Genomic DNA, 22,332 nt, shown 5'->3' on the forward strand with positions numbered 1-22,332 from the left:
CACACTGGAAACTTTTAAGAACTTTGTGCCAGTCAAATAAAACTTGGAAGTCCATTGGCTGAAATGGTGGCGAGTCCATCAGTTTACAATCTGAGATCCAGAGTGTAAAACAGAGGGGACATAGTTCCATGGGGTAGCCTGGGTGAGGTGCTGTAAAGAGGACAGCCTGGGTCATGAAGGACCCATGAGGGGACCAACATAGTTGTGTAGTGATTGAGTACAGGGTCCGCTGGCACACATGCTTCATGCCGGGGCAAAGGGTAGCTCACCCTAGCTGCCAAACACCATTTGGATCACGTGTGGGAGACTCCAGAACAATGAGGCGATTCTTGTGGGTCAGATATCTGGGAGCCAAAGCTTCTAAAAATTTTACAAGGCCACAAAAAGTCCAGGACCCTAGAGAGGTTTCCCATCTGGAGAGTAGTCTTCAGAACTAATCAGTCTGACTGAGTTCAAACATATCAATGGGCAAAGAAGTCAAGAATGCTTACTCCACTCAGCAAGCCCCTTTCTCCCCCTGCCCCTGTTTCTTGACTAATTTCAGGGGGAATGGGCTCTGTACACACCAAATAGGGATCTGTCAACTAGACTTATTGCCTCAGACAAAGAGCTTAGGAAAAAATAAAAAATATTCCCAAATAAAGGTGGTGAATTTAAATACGATCATTCCCACAGTTAGGGCCAATTCCCGGTTCTGTCCCTAGCATAGTGCCTTGCACATTGCCTGTAATCAGAACATTCTTCTGAGCAACAGCATCTGGGCTACACTTGAACCACCTCCTGAGAGACAGCCCTTTCCTCCAAACGCATTTCCATTTAGTGCCATTCTCATCTGCTGAATCAGTCTCAGCTGTGTTTTCAGCAGATGTCTCTGGTTTCTTTCCACTCACAGTGCAACTTCAGTGTCAATATTTAGAATCCAAGTGCTTTATTGGCTTTCACGAAGTTGAAAAATCTCTGATTCAACCCAGATATTTACAGACTGGCTCATTACCAGTCATGCTCCATCTGAGAAACAAAGTACACATCAACCTATAGGGCCAATTCTAGGCCATGTCCTGAGACAGGGCAAGGATTGTCCTGTGTATTCTTTTCCATGGCCACCATATTTAAATTGTGTTATCTTGTGACTTGTGTCATTACAGATGATTGATGACAACCAGATGGTTTGAAAATGTCTTAAGGTGGGGCATCTTTTTCTAATTTACTCAAAGTGGTGGTGCAGGCCACAGGGATAGTTTCCCTTTCAGGACATTCTCACACCTCTGGGTTCTTTGATTTCTCTTTGACTCTTAGGTTAATGAATGTCCCCAAATGAACACAGGGTATGTGGCTGTTTTGCTACAGGGATGTTATGATGCAACCTAAAAGGAAGAAAAAGGACCATTAAACTTTCAGCAGTGTTTGTTTCTAAGTAATGTGTGAAGCATGTTACCTGGGGGAAAGAGCGAGGCATTTTATTTACATACATAATTTGGTAATAAAAAAGACATCTTTTACATTTTGATATAGCTGCTTTGGCCCAGCCCCACTAAAATAGCGTCTTTGAAAAGAACAGGCCAACTGCTTCAATGACAGCAAATAAATCCAGGTAACTATAGCCTTACAATGTGCAAATGTGCGAGGCTTCCTTTGTTCCCTGGTAGCAGGGAGGTAATTGTACGTGTGACCTTTTAAAGGCAAAGCTCTCAGCTCTCTTTCTTCCTGAGGGGATTGAGTCTGGAAATGATCATTGGAGGCTGAAAGGAGGGCAAAAGCAAAGCCAGGGAAAATGTAGTGGAATGACTAGTGTGATACAAAGAGAGCCTTACAGTACCCCTGAGATTAACTGAGGAAAACGACTAACTTAACTTACTTGTCTTTTGTGCACAGGTACTCATGCTCGTGCATGTGTGTGGGTGCACACGCACACACACACACACTCATATACTAAAGGACCTTGAACTTTCTCTTACTAGAAGATGAGAAACTGGCGTTAGTTATGTTTCAAATGCCAGATGCCATACACATGGGCACAGAGGGCTAGCCCTGCTTTTAATCTATCCATCCCTGGTGCAGGGGCTCAGGCCCTGACATTCTAAAATTGGATTTTCTGGATGAAATTGTATGTGAATGGAATTGTTACCCACTGCACTTACTCTGGCAAAAATGTTAATGTCCTGGAAAAGAAACTCAATAAAACACTTTATAATTTTCTCTAGTTCTTTTTTTTTTTTTAATTTTCCTCCCATGGTATTTTTTTTTTCAACTGGAGAATTTCTTGGGCGACAAATTAAAGGGTTTAGAATTTAGATCACTTAAAAATATTCTCCAGTTTCTGGCAAAAGTAACCCTAAAACACATTATTTGATTTTGGAATTTCATCTGACAATGTGTATTGCTGACTTTGAACTGACTGCATTGCGTGAGCAGGGGGATGCAAAAATACTCCACTAAACTAGGTCTGCATGAGTGGTGTTTAATCAGCTTCACTGAGGAATGATATACAAACAATAAACTCCATCCATTAAACACATGCAATACAATGAGTTTTGAAAGTTTTATATACCTGTCACCACCATAACCCCTGATTTGATTTTTAGCCATTACAGCTTAGTTTGGATGTTATATAAATGAAATCAGGCAGAAATGTAGTCTTTTATGTCTGACTTCTTTCAGCATAATGATTCTGAGTTTCATCCATGTTGGTGTGGGTAGCAGTAGTTATTTTTTATTGCCAAGTAATAGTCCATTGAATGGTGGAATTACACTTTGTTTATCTATTCATGGACGTTTCCAGTTGCGTTAGAGTTTTTATTATCACTTAAGAGTGCTGCCTACTTCAGTGCAGACAACCAGTTTACATTTTTTCAATATGGAAGAATCAAGGTGTTTTAATATGTGAAAAGTATAAATTGCCTCATCTGGCCCATTCCTTGATCTGATTCTATCTCAAAGGTCCTCATCTTTGAACTGAGGTCTCAAAACAGTCAAGACAGTTTCCATTACTGTTTTTCATTGCCCAGTCTCTGCCTGACTCCCACATAATACAGTGCCTTCACATGGCCAAGGCAGCTCTCTTGGTGTAGGAAGTATTTGCTTCTAGTACTGTCTGTCAAATCCCTCCCCAGCTACTGAAGCATGGCTACCTTCTAATGACAGGAGGATGGAGTCTGGGGTCAGGACCAAGGTGGGAAGCCAGGGAGACCCTTAGAAAAGGTGCTGATCTTTGACTGCATTCTTGAGGTCTGATACTCATGTTTTAGTCCTGTACTGAATAGCCCAATTCCTGCTTTCACACTTCCTCTGGTCAGTTATTCCACTATGGACTTTAAAGCTTTCATGTTAACATACTACAGTACTGTTAAGCAGTTTTTGAATAGGTCATGTTGTTGGGCAATTTGTTTGAGGGAGTTCTGCCCACATCAGTACAATTCTACCCATTCAACAAACCCATTTCAATTATCACCCTCCTCACTGGTTTCTGGTTAAGACTCTTTCCTTTCTTCCTACTTCAGGCTCCTATAGCACTCTGTCTCTGTATCATGACACATAAATTTTGCCTTCTAATTTAGTTTACATGCTTGTCTCCATTACTAAGGAAAACTAAGGATTGGGGTTCCCCATAACCTCCAGCAGGGTGAAGGTATATACTCAATTTAAATGCTTGTTGTTGGAAGGAGCAGATGAATAAATCCTTGGAGGCAATAAAATAGAGGACTGTGGCCTCTACCTTGGGGAATAATGTTGAGTTTGGTGTGGCTAGCAGACCTGTTTCATGGAGCTTAGGCTGGGCCTGAATGAAATCAGTCTGAAGTGTTTGGACTTTATTCTGTAGTCATAGAGAACCACAGAAATTCCTGATATCAAATCAGACCAGCCAAGTTTGTACAAAACTTAGTCAAGTGCACAGGGTGAGGAAGCAGTTGGGATGCTGAATATTATATGATTTTTCGGTCCAGCCACAGTGGGTGGTGACACAGGACCCAAGGGGATGGTTCAGTCCATCCATCTCCCAAATCATCTTTTTGGCTGTCACTTTTCAACATAAGATGGCTCATACCCTACAATCCCATCTAGTTATTTGTGAATTCACTTTTTGGTGAATGCAGCCAAGCTAGGGAAACAAGCCTGAATAAAATGAAAATATTAGGAAGAGCTATACTTAGATCATCTTATGGTGGAAACAGACTCGTGCTAAATCCTGTCCTCAGATTATTTTTCCAGGCCTTTTTACTGCTTTTTGAAGTAATAGAGCTGAATTCTAGGACTTCAGTTGAGTTACATCATGCAAGCATTTAACTAATGTATTTTCAACTATAAACCATTGACAAAATAAAATAGTATTGGAATAATGTAATTTAAGATATTGTCAATATTTTCATTTTGCATTGTACTTTTATGCTATGCAAAGGTGTATTCATTCTTAATGTTATTTTAATTCCAGTTACTAATTGGTTGCATTACTAAACTGTATTATATTCAATACCTTGAATATCATCTTTTATCAGTTATTTAAGGAATTTTCAGAAAGCAATTGGGTCTCCACTTGATTTTTCCTTTTAGGACTGATTTTATTACCTAATCTCTGCTTAAGTTTTGACTCGGGAGTTGACATTCTTTTTTATTACTTTATTATTCTTATAAAAATGACACAAGTTCATTACAAAAGTTCAAGCTGTTATAAAAGTATAAAATTAGCATAAGTTACCCCAGCTTAGTTTGACCTTAGTGAGTATCATTCCAGACATCTATGTAAATAACATACAGATAAATAGACCTGCAGGTTTTCATAGAAATGAGATCATCACATTCAAGTTATTATTGATAGAGGTAATATATTTAATTTTACTTGAATTCAACAAAAAGAAACCAAAGTGAAACTTATGATATTGCTGAACTTCAGAAAAATATTTCTTCACTAAAAGAATGTTAGCTTTTAAAGGACCCACTAATGCTAAAAAACAAAGATACATTATTAAAGAATATGAAAAAAATTTTTAACTATATTTCAATTGTATACTGCTTTAATTGACTGTTTGCCATGAAAGGTGGAGAATTTAGGACCATTAACATCCTTGTACCTACCTCTCCTTCTGTGGCCAATTTTTGTAAGTAAGGTAGTTTTATTTGTCAAGGTGTGTTGCTTTTCTATTCTCTTCCCTAACCATAATTTCTATAGTCATTTTACCTTAGTTCTGTGTTTAAATTGATTCATTGCCATTCTTATAAATCTATATTTCTCCATATGGATTACAGCTTCAATATTTCTGAGCTTTTTTTTTGTTTGCTGTTTTTGTTTCATCTCTTGATTGCTTATATGTTATGGATTGATGTTTTTCAAAAGTGTGTAATTTATTGATGAAACGGGGACATTTAGAGAGTAAAAGAAGGAACTATTAATACTTAGTCAAGACAACAGGTACATTAGGGGCTGTTTTACACAAAGCAGAACTTAAGATCTTCCTAAAGCCAGAGGTGGTATATTTCATAAGTTCTTTCAGGCTTCAGTTCAGTACTTTTAGAGGCATTTAAATGGTGCCAAATGGCTCCTTACACAAAGGAGCATCTATTTGAAAGAAAAGGTTTGGCTCTGACTAAAGGCCCAATATCTCACTTCCTGGGGTTAATGGATGGGTTTTAGGGAGTCCCCCAATCATTCCAAATCATATCCACAGTTCTCTGTACATGTGCATTTTTCTGAGGAGATGGCCATTGCAACCATTATATTTTCAAAGGGGCTTATGGCTCCGTATATATTACTAATTAATATTTCACAACATAGCTCCCAAAAGCTACATCACTGGAGCATGTTCTCCTAAGTCTCCTATAAATAATATCACACAACTATAATTTCACACTATTATTACTTAGTATTTATTGTGGGATTAATATAAGAAATGACCAAATCTACTAGTCATAACTTCTACTTTAGTTTTTAATGTCTCTTTCATTAAGGTTCATGCAATAGTATTTAATGATAGGAATATCTTTTCCTTCTGACCAATTACTATACTTCCTTCTATAAGCTCTGTCACCTATTGAGTTGTGTGGTTCACTGTGGTTTTCTTTCCGCCTGAGCACTCAGGGAGGTCATCAAAAGCTATGTGAAGCTATTTGAAATAGGTATCCTAGTCTAGGTTTTCTGGAACTATGTCCATTCCTCTTCAATCAACACCTCTCTTAAGGTTCTCCACTAAACCACCTTCTTTCCTTGGTCCTTATTCTTTCCCCTTTGATTCAATGGTGATATTACAAATTGTAAAAAAGAATGGATGGATGACAGGTCATCTACACTGATTAGGAGAAAAGTTGTTAAATGTCCACTTCCCTTTGCATTGCACAGTCCTGGCCTAAAAGATTGAACATGAGGCATTCCTGACAAAGAAGAGACATTAACAGAAAGAAAAAAAAATGCTGTGTGGAAAATAGAATAATACTTCCAATGGTGGCCAGAAAAATGATTGAAAACATATGAAAGTTAGTGAATTCAACTTGAAAGAAATATACACATATGAAAACTTCCCCTGAAGTGTTCAAGTGCCTCTGGCTACATCCAACCTAAACAGACTTTCCCAGGAAACTGAAAGAACAAGGGCAAAATGTGATGAGCCCTAATAAACTTGCTGTGTAGGGGCATTTAGCTGCCCCCCTAAAACAGCTCACATCAGAAATAGTGCTTATGTAGTGCTTATGTAGATCAGAACTGTTGATCTAATCCTTTGCTTTGCAGAAACTTTAGACGGACTGGCTTCCTCTTTGCCCTCCTTTGATTACACTTCCTGGAGTTGGCTTGCCCTGGCAGGCCCCGTGTAGACAAGCCCCCTGGGCACACCTTCCGCCACCCTGCCTTGCTCAGTTATGCGAGTCCCAGTAGCACACTAGCCAAGAAGCAGCCGTCTACCCTTTCCACCTGGAATATGGTCTCTTCTTCCTGTTCCTCCTCTCCATCCCCCACTCATCCACTTCCATCTGAAAACACTGAAAAGGCTAAAGAGTAAAACCTTGGCAGTGGCCGTAACCACAAGTTGGAGATTGTTCAGCTTTCTCTGGAAGTTTCAGACTGACAGTTGTGAAATTAATGAACAATAAAAGAGGTTCTCTTATCTCTGTTCAGACCCATGGGGATGCATTTTTCTCTTCAGCTGTGTGTCTGGGTTGCTTGCATTTCCCTAGAGCGTGGCTTAGGAGCAAGATGCTCAAAACCTAAGAATATGGAATATGTTGCAAGTTCAACTGCAGTTCACCCACAAATATAGAGCATGGGACAGGCTTTGGAAAATATAATATAGAATATCTTAGCCTTTTTATGGTATTAATTTTCTCCCACATCCCTGTAAGTTATTTTGTGCCTGTCTTCTAGCCTCTGTGTCTGCCTATTTTCTTCTAATTTTTCCTTCCAGAAGAAGCCTTATGACAATGTGACATGAATGTCTTCATTTATGACCCATACAAATTATTTTGCTTACATGCTTGGTTAAATCCTACATTTGGCTCATACTTTCCATATGGAGTTTTAAGAAATTCATTATTCTCAAAGTAAAAAGAATAACTTCTTATTTTCAAACTTCAAAAACCTGCATCTAATTAATCTTTCAAGTAAATAAACATAGAAAAATAAGAAGGAACTTTTGGATACTTTGAAGATTATTACTTCTGCTTTACTCTTTCTCTTAGGTCTTGAATTCCCTAAATATTTATAAAGTCACTTTTCAAGTGTTAGACATTGCTACATGGCTAATAAGAAGGAAAGATAAAGAACTATTTCATTTTTTTGATTAAGGTGGTATATTGACATAGGTCAGTATAGAAAAATAGAATAAAAGTATTTTTCCTCAAACAATGTGCTTTTTTAAAGACTTGGCTCATCCCGGAAGGAACTCCTCTTTCCATTTTGCTTGGTCTGCATTAAATGTGGATTTACTCATCTAGAATCTGTTATTTCTGTTCGGGCATGCAGAAGTCATAAAACTGTTTCCTTCTGATTTTGATCTTGCCCTGTGCTTTTCCCACTGCAGATGTAACCCCTAAGAGTCTTAGTTAAAAGCAAGCTGATTCTAAAGCATGCACACATTTCACCATGTTTTATTTCCCCAGTGGAGACCACACGACCAACTTAATTTGGTTCTGCTTTCATGCCACCCCAGTGCTACTTCAGAAATATTGCAAAAGTTCATTTAATTCCACTGCAATTTCTTGCAGCTCAACTTAACTGGGCCTTTTCCATTATTCTGTGAGTATTCTTCCCTAATTGAATCACTATTTCCCACAGTGCTTAATCCCAGTATTTTTCACTATTCTATTTCCCAGAATCAGAATCTCTTCATTCTCTAAAGATCACTTTGCCTCATACTTAGAAGACTAAATTCATTTTATATTAGCTTCACTAGCGCCTCGCTTCTCTACAATAATCTTTCTCTAACTCCACCTATTTTATTTTTCTTCCTTTTCCCCTTCCCATTTCCAGTTACACCCTTGACCCCATCTTCTCTTGCCTCCTCAGAGACCTTTTTCTATTGATTATCCCTTTTCTCTTATCTTAGTTCCCCAGCCAGGGATTGAACCCAGGCCCTCAGCAGTGGAGGCTCGGAGTCCTAACCACTGGACTGCCTGGGAATTCCCAGGCCTACGGTTTCTTATTCTCCATCCCAAACACTCCTATCCCCAAAACAGCAAAAAAAAAAAAAAATCTTTCTTAACTCTACTTATCTCTCAAATTTTCTTTATGCAAACTTTTGGAAAGTGTATTCCTCTTCTTCTTGACCTAATCTTTAACTCCTAACAATTTAGTTTTTATTCTTATTACTCCTTTGGAACTAAACTATTCAAAGTCACTGGCTTATAACCTACTGGTAACCAGATCTACCTGCCTTCCTCAGCCACCCATTACTCTCTGTAGCATTTGACAGAGTTGATGGCACCAATTTTCTGGAACCAGAAGTGTTTCCAGAATTCTGAAGGGAGTCTTTTTTTCTCCATGCCCAAGTTTCTTTAACTTCAAACTTGAACCTTTACCTTTTTAGGCTGCAATTTCTCTTGCTCGATCTCCTTATTGTAGATACTCTCCTGGGAATTTTTCTCCATACACTCTCTATATATGCCTTTTCTAGAATTTTTATGGTTTTAAACCTCTTTTCTGTGCAAACAGTTCTGAATCCCACTAATCCTGAATTACAGGCCTCTGTTTCTTATTTTGCCTGGACTAATTTGTGTTTAAATTCTACTAACACATCAAACTCAACAGGTCCAGAACAGAATCCCTTTTTTCTCCTTCCCCAACCTGTCTTTCCAGATTTCTCCCTTTCTGTACGTGACATCACCATCTTCCCTGTTATTTAGAATAAAACATTGGTGTTCTCTTGGACCCATGATTTACTTAACCCCAGAGCCATGAATGCTCAAGCTCTCAAAGATATGCTGCCCTGTTACTCCTTTTATATACAGCCAAATAGAATTTCCTGCAGTGAAGTTATAGGTTATTTCCCTGCCTAACAGCTTCCTATCACTTACAAAACAAAATCCAGATCTTAGACTGCCATTCATGGTTGCTCACAGCATGACCACCGCCTACTTATTTGATTCTAGTTCTCAGCACTACACTGAGCATCAGGCAAGCTGAATTATTTGCTATTCTCTGTACTAACCTTCAGATTCCTGTCCATGGGGCTTTGCTCATGCTGTCTTTGCTCAGCCTCCAAAATCTTTCTCCATCCTTCCCAGCCCTTGTGATCTAAATTTTACCCATTCTTCAGATGCTACCTCCTTAAAGCTTTCCCTGATCTTCACAACTGGAAGAAATATTTCCAACCTCTGAATTTAATTACATTTTAATAATATAGCCATACTATTTTCTTTGGCTTCATGTTTATATGAATTTTTCCCTTCCTTTTACTTGTAATCAGTTTGTGTCTTTATGTTCATAAAATGTGTTTCTTATAAGCAACATATAATTGGGTCTTGCTTTTTTTTTTATCTAGTCTGTCAATCCATGCCTTTTAATTGTGTTCTTTGGTCCATTTATATTTACCCCAATTATAAATATACATAGAATAAAGTCTAACACCTTGGTGTTTTAATCATACTTGTTCCTCCTGCCTTTATTTTTCTTTTTTTTAATTTTTTAATTTTTTTTCAGTTTTATTTTTATTTTATTTTTTAAAATTGTATTGAAGTATAATTGATTTATAGTGTATTAATGTCTGCTGTATGGCTAAGTGATTTAGTTATACATATATATATTATTTTTCATATCCTTTTCCACTATGGTTTATCAAAGGATACTGAATATAGTGTGTTATACAGCAGGACCTTGCTGTTTATCCATCCTATATATAATAATTTGCATCTGCTAATCCCAAACTCCCAACCCTTCCCTCCTCTACCCCCTCTCCCCCTTGGCAAACACAAGTCTGTTCTCTATGTCTGTGAGTCTGTTTCTGTTTCGTAGATATGGTCATTTGTGTTGTATTTTAGATTCCACATATAAGTGATATCATATGGTATTTGTCTTTCTCTTTCTGACTTACTTCACTTACTACAATAATCTCTAGGTCCATCCATGTTGCTGCAAATGGCATTATTTCATTCTTCTTTATGGCTGAGTAATATTCCATTGTGTGTGTGTGTGCATGCTCACACATGCATGTGTGTGTGTGTGTGTGTGTGTATATATATATATATATATATATATATACATACATACATATATATACCACGTCTTCTTTATCCATTCTTCTGTTGATGGACATTAAGGTAGTTTCTGTGTCTTGGCTATTGAAAATAGTGCTGTTATGAACATAACGGTGCATGTATCTTTTCAAATTATGGAGTTTTTTTTCTGGATATATGACCAGGAGTGGGATTCCTGGATCATATGGCAACTATATTTTTAGTTTTTTGAGGAACCTCCATACTGTTCTCCATAGTGGCTGCACCAATTTACCTTCCCACCAACAGGGTAGGAGGGTTCCTATTCTCCACACCCTCTTCAGCATTTGTTATTTGTAGACTTTTTAATGATGGCCATTTTGAATGGTGTAAGGTGTGGTACCTCATGTGGGGTTTTATTTTTTTAACATCTTTATTGGAGTATAATTGCATTACAATGGTGTGTTAGCTTCTGCTGTATAACAAAGTGAGTCAGCTATACATAAACATATACATATATCCCCATACACACTCCCTCTTTCGTCTACCTCCCACCCTCCCTATCCCATCCCTCTAGGTGGACACAAAGCACTGAGCTGACCTCCCTACGCTATGTGGCTACTTCCCACTAGCTATCTATGTTACATTTGGTAGTGTATATATGTCCATTCCACTCTCTCACTTCATTCCAGATCACCCTTCCCCCTCCTCGTGTCCTCAAGTCCATTTTTACATCAGCGTCTTTATTCCTGTCCTGCCCCTTAGGTTCTTCCGAAAATTTTTTTATCTTTTTTTTTTTTTTTAGATTCCATATATATGTGTTAGCATATGGTATTTGTTTTTCTCTTTCTGACTTACTTCACTCTGTATGACAGACTCTAGGTCTATCCACTTCACTACAAATAACTCAATTTCATTTCTTTTTATGGCTGAGTAATATTCCATTGTATATATGTGCCACATCTTCTTTATCCATGCATCTGTCAGTGGATACTTAGGTTGCTTCCATGTCCTGGCTATTGTAAATAGAGCTGTAATGAACATTGTAGTACATGACGCTTTTTGAATTATGTTTTTTTCAGGGAATATGCCCACTAGTGGGATTGCTGGGTCATATGGTAGTTGTATTTTTAGCTTTTTAAGGAACATCCATACTGTCCTCCATAGCGACTCTATCAATTTACATTCCCACCAACAGTGCAAGAGGGTTCCCTTTTCTCCACACCCTCTCCAACATTTATTGTTTGTAGATTTTTTGATGATGGCTATTCTGACTGATGTGAGGTGATACCATGTTGTAGTTTTGATTTGCATTTCTCTAATGATTAATGATGTTGAGCATCCTTTCATGTGTTTGTTGGCAATCTGTATATCTTCTTTGGAGAAATGTCTATTTAGGTCGTCTCCCCATTTTTGGATTGGGTTGTTTGTTTTTTTGGTATTGAGCTGCATGTGCTGCTTGTATATTTTGGAGATTAATCCTTTGTCAGTTGCTTCATTAGCAAATATTTTCTCCCATTCTAAGGGTTGTCTTTTTGTCTTGTATGGTTTCCTTTGCTGTTCCAAAGCTTTTAAGTTTCAGTAGGTCCCATTTGTTTATTTTTGTTTTGTATTTCCATTTCTCTAGGAGGTGGGTCAAAACGGATCTTGCTGTGATTTATGCCATAGAGTGTTCTGCCTATGCTTTCCTCTCAGAGTTTTATAGTACCTGGCCTTACACTTAGGTCTTTAATCCATTTTAAGTTTATTTTTGTGTATGGTGTTAGGGAGTGTTCTAATTTCATTCTCTTACATGTAGCTGTCCAGTTTTCCCAGCACCACTTATCGAAGAGACTGTCTTTTCTCCATTGTTGTATTTGTAGACTTTTTAATGATGGCCATTTTGAATGGTATTTGTCTTTCTCTTTCTGACTTACTTCGCTTACTACAATAATTTTGTAGTAAGATAAGGTGACCATATGTGCATGGTTGATCTTTGGGCTTTATATCCTGTTCCATTGGTCGATATTTCTGTTTTTGTGCCAGTACTATACTGTCGTGATTATTGTAGCTTTGAAGTATAGTCTGAAGTCAGGGAGCCTGGTTCCTCCAGCTCAGTTTTTCTTTCTCAAGATTGCATGGCTATTCGGGGTCTTTTGTGTTTCCATACAAATTGTGCAATTTTTTGTTCTACTTCTTTGAAAAATGCCATTGGTAATTTGATAGGGATTGTGTTGAATCTGTAGATTGCTTTGGGTAGTATAGTCATTTTCACAATGTTGAATCTTCCAATCCAAGAACATGGTATATCTCTCTATCTGTTTGTATCATCTCTAATTTCTTTCATCAGTGTCTTATAGTTTTCTGCATACAGGTCTTTTGTCTCCTTAGGTAGGTTTTTTCCTAGGTATTTTATTCTTTTTGTTGCAATGGTAAATGGGAGTGTTTCCTTAATTTCTCTTTCAAATAGTGTATAGGAAGGCAAGAGATTTCTGTGCATTAATTCTGTGTCCTGTTACTTTACCAAATTCACTGATTAGCTCTAGTAGTTTTCTGGTAGCATCTTCAGGATTCTCTGTGTATGGTATCATGTCATCTGCAAACAGTGACTGCTTTACTTCTTCTTTACCGATTTGGATTCCTTTTATGTCTTTTTCTTCTCTGATTGCTCTGGCTAAAAGCTTCAAAACTATGTTGAATAATACTGGTGAGGGTAGGTAACCTTGTCTTGCTCTTGATCTTAGGGAAAATGGTTTCAGTTTTCACCTTTGAGAACAATGTTGGCTGTGGGTTTGTCATACGTGGCCTTTATTATGTTGAGGTAAGTTCCCTCTATGCCTACTTTCTGTAGAGTTTTTATCATAAATGGGTGTTGAATTTTGTTGAATGTTTTTTCTGCATCTATTGAGATGATATTGTAGTTGTTATTCTTCTGTATGTCTATATGGTGTATCTCACTGATTGATTTGCATATATTGAAGAATCCTTGCATTCCTGGGATAAACCTCACTTGATCATGGTGTATGATCCTTTTAATGTCTGTTGGATTTTGTTTGCTAGTATTTTTTGAGGATTTTTGCATCTATGCTCATCAGAGATATTGGCTTGTAGTTTTCATTTTTTGTGACATCTTTGTCTGGTTTGGTATCAGGGTAATGGTGGCCTCGTAGAATGAGTTTGGGAGTGTTCCTCCAAACTTTTGGAAGAATTTGAGAAAGATAGGTGTTAGCTCTTCTCTAAATGTTTGATAGAAGTTGCCTGTGAAGCCATCTGGTCCTGGGCTTTTGTTTGTTGGAAGATTTTTAACCACAGTTTCAATTTCACTGCTTTTGATTTGTCTGTTTATATTTTCTATTTCTTCCTGGTTCAGTCTCAGAAGGTTGTGCTTTTCTAAGAATTTGTCCATTTCTTCCAGGTTTTCCACTTTATTGGCATACAGTTGCTTGTAGTTATCTCTCATGAACCTTTGTATTTCTGCACTGTCAGTTGTTGTTTCTCCTTTTTCATTTCTAATTCTACTGATTTAAGTCTTTTCCCTTTTTTTCTCGGTGAGCCTGACTAATGGTTTATCAATTTTTTTTATGTCCTCAAAAACCAGATTTTAGTTTTATTGATCTTTGCTATCATTTCCTTCATTTCTTTTTCATTTATTTCTGATCTGATCTTAATGATTTCTTTCCTTCTGCTAACTTTGGGGGGTTTTTGTTCTTCTTTCTCTAATTGCTTTAGATGTAAGATTAGGTTGTTTATTTGCAATGCTTCTTGTTTCTTGAGGTGGGATTGTATTGCTATAAACTTCCCTCTTATAACTGCTTTTGCTGCATCCCATCACAGGTTTTGAGCCATTGTGTTTTCATTGTCATTTGTCTGTAGATATTTTTTAATTTCCTCTTTGATTTCTTCAGTGATCTCTTGTTCTTTAGTAGTGTATTGGTTAGCCTCCATGTGTTTGTATTTTTTACAGGTTTTTTTCCTGTAATTTATATCTAGTCTCATAGCACTGTGGTCAGAAAAGATACTTGATACAATTTCAGTGTTCTTAAATTTACCAAGGCTTGATTTGTGACCCAAGATATGATCTATCCTGGAGAATGTTCCATGAGCACTTGAGAAGAAAGTGTATTCTGTTGTTTTTGGATAGAATGTCCTATAAATATCAATTAAACCCATCTTGTTAATATATCATTTGAAGCTTGTGTTTCCTTATTTATTTTCATTTTGGATGATCTTTCCATTGGTGAAAGTGGGGTGTTAGAGTCCCCTACTATGATTGTGTTACTGTTCGTTTCCCCTTTTATGGCTGTTAGCATTTGCCTTATGTATGGAGGTGCTCCTATGTTGGGTGCATAAATATTTACAATTGTTATATCTTCTTCTTGAATTGATTCCTGGATCATCATGTAGTGTCCTTCTTTGTCTCTTCTAATAGTCTTTATTTTAAAGTCTATTTTGTTTGATATGAGAATTGTTATTTCTGCTTTCTTTTGATTTCCATTTGCATGGAATATCTTTTTCCATCCCCTCACTTTCAGTCTGTATGTGTCCCTAGGTCTGAAGTGGGTCTCCTGTAGACAGCATATATACTGGTCTTGCTTTTGTATCCATTCATCCAGTCTATGTCTTTTGGTTGGAGCATTTAATCCATTTGCACTTAAGGTAATTATCCAAATGTATGTTCCTATTACCATTTTCTTAATTGTTTTGGGTTTGTTTTTGTAGGTCTTTTCCTTCTCTTGTGTTTCATGCCTAGAGAAGATCCTTTAGCATTTGTTGTAAAGCTGGTTTGGTGGTGCTGAATTCTCTTAGCTTTTGCTCCTCTGTAAAGATTTTCATTTCTCCATCGAATCTGAATTAGATCCTTGCTTGGTAGAGTCACCTTGGTTGTAGATTTTTCCGTTTCATCACTTTAAATATGTCCTGCCACTTGCTTCTGGCTTGCAGAGTTTCTGCTGAAAGGTCAGCTGTTAACCTTATGAGGGTTCCTTTGTGTGTTATTTGTTGTTTTTCCCTTGCTGTTTTTAATATTTTTTCTTTGTATTTAATTTTTTATACCTTGATTAATATGTGTCTTTGCGTGTTTCTCCTTGGATTTATCCTGGATGGGACTCTCTGTGCTTCCTGGGCTTGACTGACTATTTTCTTTCCCATATTAAGGAAGTTTTCAACTATAGTCTCTTCAAATATTTTCTCAGTCCCTTTCTTTTTCTCTCCTTCTTCTGGGACCCCTATAATTTGAATGTTGGTATGTTTAATGTTGTCCCAGAGATCACTGAGACTGTCCTCAATTCTTTTCATTCTTTTTTCTTTATTCTGCTCTGTTGTAGTTATTTCCACTATTTTATCTTCCAGGTCACTTATCTGTTCTTCTTCCTCAGTTAATCTGCTACTGATTCCTTCTAGAGAATTTTTAATTTCATTTATTGTGTTGTTCATCATTGTTTGTTTGCTCTTTAGTTCTTCTAGGTCCTTGTTAAACATTTCTTACATTTTCTCTATTCTATTTCCAAGATTTGGGCTCATCCTTACTATCATTACTCTGAATTCTTTTTCAGGTAGACTGCCTATTTCCTCTTCATTTGTTTGGTCTGGTGGGTTTTTACCTTGCTCCTTCATCTGCTCTGTGTTTCTCTGTCTTCTCTTTTTGCTTTGCTTACTGTGTTTGGGGTCTCGTTTTCACATGCTATAGGTTCATAGTTCCCCTTGTTTTTGGTGTCTGCTCCCAGGGGATAAGGTTGGTTCAGTGGGTTTTGTAGGCTTCCTGGTGAAGGGGACTGGTGCATGTGTTCTGCTGGATGAGGCTGGATCTTGTCTTTCTGGTAGGCAAGACCACATCCGGTGGTGTGTTTTAGGCTGTCTGTGAACTTATTATGATTTTAGGCAGCCTCTCTGCTAATGAGTTGGGTTGTGTTCCTGTCTTGCTAGTTGTTTGGCATGGGGTGTCCAGCACTGGAGCTTTCTGGTCATTGAGTAAAGCTGGGTCTTAGCATTGAGATAGAGATCTCTGGGAGAGCTCTCGCTGATTGACATTACAAGGGGCTGGGAGGTCTCTGGTGGACCAATGTCCTGAACTTGGCTTCCCCACCTCAGAAGCTCAGGCCTGACACCTGGCCAGAGTACCAAGACCCTGTCAGCCACACAACCATGTACGTGGGGAGCTTCTTGCCTTTGGGGAAGTCTGATTTCTTCTGCCAGTGTTCAGTAGGTGTTCTGTAGGAGTTGTTCCACATGTAGATGTGTTTTTGATGTATTTGTGGGGAGGAAGGTGATCTCCATGTCATACTCCTCCACCATCTTGAAGGTCCTCTCCCTGCCTTTTCTTTTAATCCTCTGTTCCTCTTTTCCTATCTTTCTTTGGGGGACGGCTAACTCATCAATTTTTTAAAAATATTTTCTCTTCTCATTGACTTTTTATTTATTCCTCTTGGCATGACTTTGTACTTTAGTGGTTATTATAGAGGCTAAAACATGCATCTTTAGCACATCACATTCTATGTTTAAAAATTACTTCAAAAAACTCTAAGAATTCTATGACAATCTATTTCCAGTTTTTAGTCCCTACAACTTATGCTCTTGTTTACTATAACTTTACACATTAGAGAATATAAACTCCATTTTCTTTTGTTATTATTTTTCTTTAAAGAGCCCATGGTCTAAAGTGATTTTGTCATATATATGTACAAAAATTAGAAACATTTTTTAAAAGAGTGTTTTAATTTATTGACCTATTTGCATTTTATAGTGTTTTTCCATTCCTTCTTGCAGAACCAGCTTTCTAGCTGATATTTTCCTTCAGCATTTATAATGTCTTTTAACATTTCTTGTAAATCAACTCTGCTGAGGAAATTCTTTTGCCTTTTGTGTAGATAATGACGTCTTTAGGACTTCCCTGGTGGTCCAGTGGTTAAGACTCTGTGCTTCCACTGCAGGGGACATGGGTTGGATCCCTGGTCAGGGAAGTTCCGCATGCCACAAGGTACAGCCAAAAAAAAAAAAAAAGTCTTTATTTCACCTTCATTTTTGAAAGGTATTTTTACCGACTATGGAATTTTGAAATGACTTGATAATTTTTCCCTTTAAGCATTTTAAAAATGTCATCCTCTTGTTTCCTGTTCTTCATTATTTTTTCCTGATGAGAAGTCACCTGAAATTCTTATCATTTCCTTATTCCCTTGTATGTATTCTTTCTGTTTGAGAGCTTTCAAGCTTATCTTTGGTTCTTAGCAGTTTTACTAGTATATATCTAGTTCTGTTTTTTTATTTATCTTGCTCGGATTTCTCTGAGCTTCTCAGATATGTCATTTTTAGTTATGTTCAATGCATTATAGGCTTTAAGTTCCTCCATGGTAAACTGCCCGTGCTTTGTACTTAGTGTAAGGCCTGGAGCCAAAGGTCTCCTCCTGGTTCTTCTACTACACCTTTAGAATCCTGTGGACTCTACATGCCTGCAACAGAGGGGGGTTCCCTCTTAGTGCTCCCAAGCCCTCCCAGCAGTATACTGCTCTTATCTGGGACTAGCACATGGCCTAATTCTCCAGCTTTACTGTCACATTTAGGCAGGCCCTGTGTTCCTGAATTGGTGAGCGTTGATCTCAATGCTCCTGACTCTCTCCAGTGTTGGACTTTCACCCTCTGTTACTAGGTGCAAGACCCAGTGGGTGGGAAAGTTTCTATAGACAGGACCTACTGCACCTCTGAATGGTATGCTGCACCTCTGAATGGTTCACACTCAGCTGTCCTGCCCTTATCTCCGTGGCAGACAAATGTTGTTTCTAATTCATGTAAAGTTGGAGGGTGGGAGTTGTTCTCTTGTTTCTGCTGATCCACCCTCAAACTGAGGCAGTCCTTTTAGTTCATTAGTTTACCTTGCAACTTTGAGTATCTAATAGGCTCAAAAATTATGTTTCTGCAGGCTATCTGATTTGTTCTCATTGTTTAGGTGGGAGAAATGTTTCTTGTAATGTTCTATATCCTAGACAGAAGGGTTATATCCTTAACTCTTCCTTAGACATGGTTCTCCCAGAAACAAATGTTAAGAAAAGGATTTGAGTTCAAGTAGTCTGAGGGGAGGTGATCCCAGGAACCCCAATAAAAGTAGTGGGAGGAGAGACAGGGAAAAGAAGGAAGTCTACATAGTGTGTTAATGAGTAACTGTGATACAGTCCCACTGGGGACTTCTGGAGGACTGTATGGAAACAGCCTAAGTGAGCAAGCTGGGTCTTTATCCACCAACTCCCATGTGTAATTGATTAGTTGTCCTGCCTATAAGCGGAGTCTACAGCAGATCAAAAAAGGCAGAGACTCGCAGGTGCAGCAGAAATTTTATACATGAAGGAATGCGAGAGGGCACAACAGTGTCTGTTAAAAACTCTCTCTGTGCCAGTTAGGACATTAATTACTTTATTCCTCAGACATATTGATGTACTGAGAGGATGATTCATACCTGATTTATCTTTGTATTCTCCCAGCATGGAGAATAGTCAGAAGACAATCAATCACTATTTATTCAATGAGAAAGTACCTTTTATAAAGTACCAATATGTAAAATTCTGGTTAGCTCTTCTTCATTTCCTGTCCTCCTCCCAAACCAACATCCTTACCCCCCACCTCAATCACTCAGGTAGTATAGTTTATTCTCTTAACTGCCAAAAAAGGTTAAACTCACCAGAATGGTTAGACTTTTTAAAGTTTTACTGATTTTTCTAGCTAATTTAAATGTATTATAATTTAAAAGTATAATTTCCAAACCTGAACTTTATCTAACAGATATTTTGTATTACTTGCAGCCAACAATGATAAGGCATCCACCAAGAGTTGTTTGCTACATCTGTGGTCGTGAATATGGAACAAAATCAATTTTCATCCATGAGCCACAATGTCTGAAAAAATGGCATATTGAAAACAACTTGTTGCCTAAAGAGCTAAGGAGACCAGAACCGAAAAAGCCAGAAGTCAGGACCGTTACTGGTAAGTTTTTGGAAGAAAAGACTTGAGTGTATAAGGGAAGACTTTTCTCTCTAAATTTAAAAGAGTAGAGGTATTCTTTTATTACTTGTTCAAGTAACTGAAGTCAGCAACATTTACTGTCTTGGCTATAGCCAAATAGAAAAAAACAGTTCCAGAATACCTGACCAAATTGTTGTCTTCAGATGCTGAGACATAAAGATACTATGTCCTGGCAAACCGTACAAGGAGAGGGACTCACTGGTATTTGCTATATTTCCCAAAAGTTACTTTCATATATTATCAAACACAAATCTTTAAAACTCTGTAGCCTAAAAAACCTTTGGGGACATCTGGAAACATGTTTTCAAATATGAATGTGTTTTAGTGTTCAAAGAGCGGGGGTACCAAAGTGAAATGCTTATAGGGTCTGCTAGTCAGGATACACAATTGAATAAATTTGTCCATGTGTGGAAAAAGGGAAGGTGGGGACTATGAGTGGGAGAGCACTGTCTTTCTTTCTTTTTTTTTTTTTTTTTTTTTTTACGGTACGCGGGCCTCTCACTGTTGTGGCCTCTCCCATTGCGGAACACAGGCTCCAGACGCGCAGGCTCAGCGGCCATGGCTCACGGGCCCAGCCGCTCCGCGGCATGTGGGATCTTCCTGGACCGGGGCAAGAACCCGTGTCCCCTGCATCGGCAGGCGGACTCAACCTTTGCGCCACCAGGGAAGCCCAACACTGCCTTTCTAAAGGAGACAGCTGCTACCCAGTTCCAGCTGGCGTTACACTTAAGAAATTTAAATTTACTTAAATTTACTGTGATGTATCTTTCAATAATACAAAAGAAACTGGAAATCTAGACTTCTATATGAAATGTCCAGATTTTAAAAATTTTGCAATGAATACTTTGTAAAACACTGCACAGGCTATATGACACTGGAACTTCATAAACTGCCATGTGTGGTTGCATTACAGAGCCTTATGCTTACTCATTTAGGGTGAGAAAGAAGTAGTTCAGAGAGGGTGTTTGCCATACAAGCTCAGACTTGCTCATCATCTGCCATTGTCATTTTCTCAGTTGATCTCCTGATTCCCCTCAAAGGAAAACTATTCCTGGTTTTAAGAGAATCATTCAATTAATTGATTTTCTTTATGTAACCATAGATGTACATGTCCGGAAGGTACCTTGGAGGTCATTTAGTATCAGTTAGCCCTAAGCACTCTTGTTAGAGATGTGACCCAAAGAGACTTTTTTTTTAACAACCCACAGAGTGGAATCTAGATTGTCATGATAAAGTTCTAAAGGCTGCTAGAACCTAACTATTCACAGTCCTTGCCTAAAGGAAGACTCTGCATGAAGGTGGGAAAAGAGCTCAAGGTGAAAATATCCATCTGCTGAAATTCGAGCATTTGCTCACAAAGAAATTGTTCACCTCTTTGAGACTGTCTTCCCATCATTTCTCATTTGGTGTCAAAAATCTATTTCCTTCACTTCTGATCTTTATCACTTTCTCTGCTTGAGCATGCTTATCACAATTCTAGAAGAGGTGAGAGAAATGACTGGTTTGGAAGCCCTGGAGTGTTCGCCATTCTGTTATTGGCTACAGATGGAAAAGTCAGGTCCTATAATTGCACTTTCTACAGTTTTTCTCTTGGCTCCATGCTTTTGTTATTTCAGAAGTTGCCCTTCCTCTCTAGGCAAAGAGAATTCCCATGAATGTTTCCATCCCATGGACTTACTGTAGTCATAGGACTCAAATAGCCCTTCCTCCAGATCCAAAGTACAAGCCCTAAAACTTTCAGAAATGTGATGAATCACCTTCAACTGAGAATCAGTGAATACTCTGGAATTTTTGAGTCCATATTAAAACTCATATGAGTAAGGAGAAAGTCAGTGCCATTCCTTTTTTAACTGTTTTTAAAGCACTCAAAATATACATTCATATCCTGCATGGAAAGTGACACTTGCTTTATCCAAGGGAGAAATACTAGGTTGTCCTGTTGTGCTGGAGTTTAACTTCCCACGGAGAAAAAAATAAAAGAAAAAGAACATGAGTAAGCTTGTTAAAGATTCTAAGGTTTGCTATGTTTGTGTGAACCACTAGACAGAAGTCATATGAGAATTGCCTGGGCTTTAATGAGGAAATATATGCTGTGAAAATAATTTTTTTAAAACTATGTGATATATTTTTGCATGCCTGGCTACATTTTGGGGGGCCTATTTTGGGAAATTCTAAGACATAGTCAATTTAATGTACTAAAGCCATTCTATTTAAATAAGTTTTATTAAAGTTAAATCCCACACTGTTTCTCTAAAATAAACCCATATGCCTTTTTTTCCTGTGCTCTGCCAATGGAGATTATATATCTCTCAGCTGCCTTTGCTGTTTTCTTAAGGACGCTTTTTTTCGTCAGATGAACTTTTCTGTTTGCATTCTTCACTTTAATTACTTAAAGAATCTCTGAGCTTACAGCCATAAAGAGATGATAAAGTTTTAGGATATAATTCATCTTAAATTCACTCTCAACTGTCAGTTATGTCCTCTAAAAACATTCCACTGAAGGATTACAGAAGAAGAAAATACAAATAAATGTTCTTTTCCTTTTGTAAGCTTATATTTAGAGTCAACTGAAAGAAAGCCAAAAGTTATATTTGCAAGATAATAATGTGTAAGCAAAGATGTTAATAATTAGTGAAGAATGCATATCACAACACATAAAACAATGTCTTCCCCTTTTTAAAATCTGAGGACTGAAAAACCTCTAGTTCAGAGCTAACGGTTCTC

At 37.8% G+C, this 22,332-nt stretch overlaps 1 protein-coding gene across 1 annotated transcript in view; it reads left to right on the plus strand.

The window, feature by feature from the left end:
• Positions 1-22,332, plus strand: part of LOC308616061 (zinc finger protein 474-like) — a 95,577-nt gene that overhangs the window by 71,936 nt on the left and 1,309 nt on the right. The window contains exon 6 of the mRNA XM_081232048.1: positions 19,389-19,569. Coding sequence (XP_081088174.1) covers positions 19,389-19,569 — 181 coding nt within the window. The remainder of the gene's footprint in view (positions 1-19,388; positions 19,570-22,332) is intronic.

Source organism: Mesoplodon bidens (assembly GCF_964165515.1).
Source record: "Mesoplodon bidens genome assembly, chromosome: 4".
In the NCBI taxonomy this organism is placed as follows: Eukaryota; Metazoa; Chordata; class Mammalia; order Artiodactyla; family Ziphiidae; genus Mesoplodon; species Mesoplodon bidens.